The 7438-nt window shown below is 38.9% G+C and overlaps 1 protein-coding gene across 1 annotated transcript; it reads left to right on the top strand.

Annotated features, from left to right (window-relative positions):
* The first annotated feature begins 1995 nt into the window (after positions 1-1995).
* LOC148023412 (putative pectinesterase 14) lies at positions 1996-7149 on the top strand. Its single transcript, XM_087695223.1, has 5 exons — positions 1996-2495; positions 3835-4006; positions 4155-4361; positions 4981-5216; positions 6827-7149. The coding sequence occupies exons 1-5, from the start codon at positions 2071-2073 to the stop codon at positions 6972-6974; spliced, it is 1188 nt and encodes a 395-aa protein (XP_087551349.1). The 5' UTR covers positions 1996-2070; the 3' UTR covers positions 6975-7149.
* Positions 7150-7438: the final 289 nt, after the last annotated feature.

Raw genomic sequence — 7438 nt, 5'->3', positions numbered from 1 at the left:
TGCATATATGCAACAGAAGGGCGAGGGAAAGAAATCTGAATAGGAAATTTAGTAGAATATGGAATGAGAGAAGACTCGAGGATTGCGTAGGTGGTTTAGAATGTGAGAGGATGATGCATCAAAAGCAAACACATTAGAAAAAGCTTGTGAATGTGAGGAATTATATGTTTGTCTATCTCTAGAAGCTCCTCTTTTCAAATTTTCATATTGGGTTTGAGTTTGAAGTCTTTTTAATCAAGACTTAGGTTTCAGGCAAGAGCACTTGGTTTTGATACCATGTAAAGAAATGTTAGGGCAAACAAAGAAGTTACATAGTATATTGGACATGCAATAAATGGAATGCTCAATATGGTGAATAATAGCTTCCTTGTCTTAAGGAAATGCTCAATGGTGGAAGGGTGTATAGAATAATGGCTTCCATGTCTTCAGCAATGGGCCTAGAGGTGAGCCAATGAAGGAGTGAAGAAGATGCAAATCCCCTCAAGAGTGTTTTGTAACCAAAATGGATTCCAAATAGAATAGCCATTTGCTAATGATGGCATGGCAACTTGTAAAGTTTGGAAATGACAGCGACTGTGTAGAGCAGTGGACAATCCTTGGAGGGTAGCGATTAGCAGCACATATGGTAGGCAAGTATCCACAAACGTAGATAACCAAAAATAGGAATGGACAACCTTCTTCAACAATAGCAAATATCAAACAACAATGTCATTCAACAACACCACGATCAAGGTAGGCTCTATGTGACTAATGAGATGATCATGATGGCAATTATAGGAGGTTGCAAAGATGATTGGACAAGAAAATGCAACAAGGGTGGAGAATAGGTGATGGGAAGATGAAGGTGATAAAGTCTAGATGATGGGAATAAGAGTGGCTACCCACAAGTGGTCCTCGTATGGGATTTTTCAAGGCATTTATCCTAAATATCTTGTCCTTTTTGGGAATAAGAGTGGCTGCCCACAAGTGGTCCTCGTAGGGGATTTTTCAAGGCATTTATCCTGAATATTTTGTCCTTTTTTAGAATATTATTGTTGGAGTTTAATTAGGCAAGGGAAATCTGGATTAAGGTAGGCCTTACTTATTAGTTGCTCAAATATATGTATGTTTGGAATGTCTTTGGGTCTTGTGCCGTATGAGTGAGTGTTGTATGGGTCATAGTGACTATTAGTTCGTCTAGAAGTTTGGTGGAAAACAAGCTTCCAAAACGATAGGATCACTTGATAGTGTGGCTGCGTCAGCTTGTCAGCATCAGCTTGGTCCTCGTCTCGATGAGGCCATTTCAAGCAGCACATCCGTTTTTTCTTTTGGGAATCCTGTGCCTGTGAACGTTGACTGATAGTCTCTTTAATGGATGGTGGTCCGATGAAGGGGGCCTCCTCTTTTATTCAATCGAAATAGAAGACTAGCAAGGCCCACCAACCAACGATCGTCATGGAGAGTATTGCATTCCACTTTATATGCATTCGCTGCTGCTGTTATCGGCTTCGCTTCTTCACCTCACTCGACCGCCCAATTAATTAAATTCAAACATCTGAAGGTAGAACTCGCCACTTCCGCTTAAGACACGCCTCCCACAACAAATTTCTACCCGACTCGTCGAAGCTTCTAATATTTCTAGCACCTGCACGTCACTGAAAGTGGCCAAATTATTGTTAAAATAGATATGTCCCTTCAGTAGTCTGTGAAAATTCTCAAAAGACCCCTCAATTTCAAAAACTACCAAAACATCCTTGTATATCTTTTTCAAAATCTCAAAGTCACCAATAAAGTGGTGGAGCCCGTCCCACTATGCTAACAATCGGAGAAGGCTTGAAGAGCCCAAGTTTGAAAGCAATATAGGATTTCTTTTCTTTTCGTTTCTTTCGCATCGATGGGATGCCAAATTGACAATGGTGTGGGGTAATGGTTAGAATAGACCAAAAGATTTTCGCGTGTATAAGAGGGGAATGGATGGGCAAGTGCCAGTGGCCACATTGCAAAGCACAAGCCTAGGACGCGGCGGGCTCTCTCTCTCTCTCTCTCTCTCTCTCTCTCTCTCTCGCACATATTCATATTCATTCGTCTGGGATGAGTAATACTATTCTCCTGCACACAACCGTCTCTCTCTTGTTGGCGCTCGCGTTATTGCCACTCGTCCATGGTAGTAGGAGGCAGAGCTTGCTTGCCACGTCGCCTGACTCGCCGGCCAATCAGAGCCTGACATTTGCCGAGCGACAAACCGACTTCGCGGGGTGGGTCGAGTACGTGGCCTCCAAGCACCACGTCAGCCCTCCTTCGAATTCAGTTCCAACATCCTCGACCTCCTCCACCACCACTACTTCTACGCGTAAGACTACAGCTCAAGTTGCCACGTCGTCAACCTCGGCAGGAACAGTGCTGACAGTCGACAAGGGCGGCTCAGCCCAGTACCGCACCGTTCAAGCGGCCGTGGGCGCAGTACCCACTCACAACAGCCAGCGTGTCACTATCCAGATCGCAGCTGGCACCTACACGTGAGCCCAATCCCTTCTCCTACTAAAACCCACCATGGAACCCCCACCAATAGTAAGCCTGAGTGTAGCGCCACACAAAGCGTCACCAAGGGTCGTGTCACATGGAGCTCACGCTAGGCTTCGTGAGACTCTTGCAAGTAAAGTCGCCATGGTCGAGTCTCGACACGTTCTTTTGCTTCTTTACTTGCTAAAAGTATGGCTATCTGTAGTCAAGACTCTACGTGTGACATCACCCTTAGAGTAGGGCCACACCATCACAACTTGCTAGACCTTTTAGAAGTTAAAATAACCTCTAATTTAGGTGATGTGGCATGGTCTTTTGCCTCCTTTCTCAAAACACAATTCTCCTTAAGTCTGCAAAAGTATAGTCCAGTGGGTAGGTGTATCACCATCTTACAAATCCCTAGATCCTAGTATCCGCGCATCATTGTCTCTCCTACTAGTACTAGATCATACCCACCCCATCAACCTTACCTCAATCCCCTAGGACCTACCACCTCTCGTGCCATGCCCTGTACTAACCAAACTTTCTCGGTCACCCAAGACGAAGTGTTAACCCTACAATTCATAAGTAGGCTCAATAAGGCACTGCATTCAGGCTCATTACTTGCTTGACTTTGCGTAAGTTCGACAACTTGCATGTCATTATGACTTGACACTAGTCCTTATCCCTCTCATGCTTAACTCCGATCATCAAACTATAAAAGTCATGCGACTCTTTAATTCACAAAAACTCAGTGCCTTTATAAGCCCTCACCCTTGCACCATATTTCATAGTTCTATGTGCAAGCTATAGGGTATGCACATTGAAGCTTCCACTTGGCATGGAAAAAGACAAAGGAGGATCACAAAGACTTGTCTTGCTTAGATCTACCAATAGCTTGGGAATCTAATTCAACATTTTGTACACTTGTTATTTTTTATACCTTCTAATGCATGGGTAGCACACCTACAAGTGACAATATCGTCCTAATATTCCTAGTTCTTGGCAAATTTAAAGGTTCCTAAGTCATACTCTTGCCTATGTTTTAGGTAGATGCATGTTTAACACTCAAGTTTCTAGCCTTACTTACATGTTTATAAAGCATGTCTAACATACGCATCAAGAATATCTCAACACAATTGGGACAAGTTATGTATAGTTGCATCATCAATATTTGGATTACTACATTTAGGTCAATTTTTGCTAGAAATGACAAAAGTAGCCAAGCTTTATGTTTTAAAATGTATGATTACTTTTTATTTGTGAGGTTTTTGTCCATACAAAAACCAATATTCTTGTATAATTATTATATTCTTGTATATTCTCACGGGTTCTCATAATTCCTTCATATTATAGGGAGAAAGTAGATGTCCCAAATACGAAACCATACATCACATTCCTTGGTGCCGGTAAAGATGTCACAACTATTACTTGGGATGACACTACCTCAAGCATTGGGAGCACCTTCAAAAGTGCTAGTGTAGCAATTAATGCAAACAATTTTGTAGCCCGTGATATTTCTTTCAAGGTAAAACCCTACATTAAAGCAAGGCTATGAAATAGAATGTGAACAAAACCTTGTAATCTTACAAGATATAGCTTCAAAGACATCCTATATTAAATTCAAGTCACAATATTTTTGTAACATGTATAGCTTGAACTATTTTGTGTTGTAGAACTCTGCACCTACCCCCCCTCCTGGGGCAATAGGTCAACAAGCCGTTGCCTTGCGCATATCAGGAGACAAGGCTGCATTCTACAATTGTGGCTTTTATGGAGCACAAGATACTTTGTATGATAATGTTGGAAGACACTATTTCCAAGGTTGCTTCATTCAAGGCTCCATTGACTTTATATTTGGAGATGGCCTTTCATACTATGAGGTAATTTCTAATACTTGGAATAAAATTAAAATGAAATGGCCTATGAATTGTCAAGCTTCAAGAGATCATTATTAGGTCCAAGTCCAAGCCAATTGAGAACATTCAAACATTGTTTATGCAAGGAATAAAAATGTGCCAAAACCTCACTTGAATGATAAACCTTAATGCTAGCCTTTGTGATGCCATCATCATGTGCAAGACTAAGCAAAATGACAAATCTCCTTATGAAATTATAGCCCTGATTAAAGGCTCCAATTGAACACCATTTTGTGGGCTTACATATCCTCTTATTAAGGGTTAGGATTATCTCTTTCTTGTAAACATTTTTTATTCTTAAAAGAAATGAGGTTTCAGCATGAAACACTACTAGTTTTCCATGGGTTATATTTATATTCCAACTACCTTTATAATCATTAATATCATCATTGAACTCAAGTAAATGACATTATAATTTTGGAAATGATTGTTTCATTAAGGGAATTTAAAGGAAACAAATGGGTTATATTGCCAAAGTGTTTGCAAATCAATATAAAGAAAACAAAGAAGAAGTTCCATGTGCAAATGTGTTTGATTTCTACAAGATTGTGGATGGTAACATTTGTTGTTTTTAACATTACAGGGTTGTGAGTTAAATTCAATAGCTACTAGTTTAGGCTATGTAACTGCACAAAATCGACAAAAGCCAGGAGAAAACACAGGCTTCTCATTTGTAAATTGCAAGATTACAGGATTTGGCATGATCTACCTTGGTAGGGCATGGGGCCCTTACTCTCGAGTGGTCTTTCTCTACTCTTACATTGACAACATCGTTGTGCCTGCTGGATGGAATGACTTTGGTGATTCTAGCAATCAAAAGTGAGTCCATTCCATGCACCCACCTATGCGCATATGCACATACACATGCATGTACACACACACATGCACACATTTGCACACATGTGCATGCATGCACGCGTGCGCTTACACACACACACACACACACACACTCTCTCTCTCTCTCTCTCTCTCATAACACACACACACACACACACACACACACACACACACACACACACACACACACACACACACACACACACACACACACACACACACACACACACACACACACACACACACACACACACACACACACACACACACACACACACACACACACACACACACACACACACACACACACACACACACACACACACACACACACACACACACACACACACACACACACACACACACACACACACACACACACACACACACACACACACATGTATATATGTATCTATGTATATATAAATAGACACATGAACTCATATTTCTAAGGGGATGCACGAGTTTTCTATCCACATGTTACAGGTCTTCTTGTGTGAGAAGTACACTTTCCATGTTCAATGTGGATCCAATGTCATGTGGACACACTACATGATAGATGCACATGTAGAAAATCCTTTTTCAAATATTGTTGATAGTGATATTTAAGGATTAAAAGTTTTAAATTGGTGTTATTCAAAACACTTATCCATTGAGCTATATGATTATGACATAGCTACACTCATATTTGTCATTCACTCTCCTAGACATATAGAAGTACATACCCCCTACATGAACACACTTGTGCTTGCATCTCCTTCCACACAAATTCATGCACATTTGTTGCCATATGTGCATTTGCTAATTCAAAATCACATTATCCTAAGCACACATATAGATCTATGCATACATATATGACATGCATTCTCATATATATGCACATACATATTTGCACATGCATGCATATACACATATATAGAAGTACTTAAAACTTAAAATATAATATCCAATGCAACTAAAATAGTATTATAGGAAGACTTATTGTCAAAAATATTTGGAATTACCCAACACTATTAATAAACCTGCTAAAGGATTTGCATGGTTACGAGATACAACTTTAAGGAAAGCTATGAATTTATAAAATTATTCGAATTTTCCATTCTCTAATGGTATAAAAATGGCCAATAAATTATCGATTTCAAACTTCATAAATAAAAAGGGAACAATCTCCTCACAAGTGCATTATTTTCTAAGATATCATGACTAGGATATTCTCTTAAAATAATACAAGAATGTTGACCAACTTTTCTAAATGACACCTATCTACCATGAAAAGGTTGTACAAGGTATTACCATACTTTCACTAGAATATGCAAGTCATGGCCAATTTATATGATAAAGAATTGTTACTAACATTTTATGCTCACCATTCAAGTGCAAAGTAGGAATTTGTTGTTAACAACCAACAAGTATTCTAACGCTCATGATCTTCCTCTAACAAAAACTAACTCTAAAAGTCTATTAAAATGTAGAATTGCCATTATTGTGGTTAGTTTCATGATTGTGCTTCTATTACTACTTTATTAAGGAATATTTGTTTTCTCATCTTATAAGAGGGCCTTCTAACTAATGTTAGTTTTCTCCTATTATAGGACGGTCTTTTACGGAGAATATCAATGCTCAGGTCCAGGGGCCAACACAAAGGATAGGGTTGCATGGTCTTACCAATTAACTTCTATACAAGCCATTGCCTTTGCATCCCTAAGTTTTGTGGATGGACAATTATGGGTCCAAAACTAGAATTGTAACAATGTCCAAAACTAGAATTGTAACAATGTCCAAAACTAGAATTGTAACAATGTCTTAGATAAATTCAACTATATTGGCTTTATGGATCCAAAATTGGAATTGTAGAAATGACTTAGACATATTAATTGTATAACATTATTTTAATGGGAGTTCCAAGTGATATGTTTCCTTCAACCCTCATTCATCATATGTTGTACTTTACAAACATCCATACATTCACACACTATGTACAAATAAATGATGTTTGTGTGACATCTAATAGCTTTTGCAAAACCTAGTCAAATAAATCACTCAAATCATTCTCCATATGACACTCAAATGCACTTTTAGGGATCTAACATCTTCTTGCATAGAATTATAGTGTCCAATTCAATTTAAAAAAATATTCATTTATATCCATATGTTAAATCAATTCCTCAAATTATGCAATTTTTTCATAAAGAGGACAAACAATG

This window comes from Lygodium microphyllum, chromosome 16, assembly GCF_053477565.2.
Source record: "Lygodium microphyllum isolate KBCC chromosome 16, Lygodium_microphyllum_v1.1.10, whole genome shotgun sequence".
Taxonomy (NCBI): domain Eukaryota; kingdom Viridiplantae; phylum Streptophyta; class Polypodiopsida; order Schizaeales; family Lygodiaceae; genus Lygodium; species Lygodium microphyllum.
The sequence above is the reverse complement of the archived record's forward strand: the minus strand, read 5'-3'. Positions and strand labels throughout refer to the sequence as shown.

Bases quoted from the DNA above. Each gene is read 5' to 3' on its own strand.
- LOC148023412 (XM_087695223.1), top strand. From the start codon at position 2,071: ATGAGTAATACTATTCTCCTGCACACAACCGTCTCTCTCTTGTTGGCG. The intron at 4,007-4,154 runs GTAAAACCCTAC...TTTGTGTTGTAG, and splicing joins CCCGTGATATTTCTTTCAAG to AACTCTGCACCTACCCCCCC. The intron at 4,362-4,980 runs GTAATTTCTAAT...TTAACATTACAG, and splicing joins ATGGCCTTTCATACTATGAG to GGTTGTGAGTTAAATTCAAT.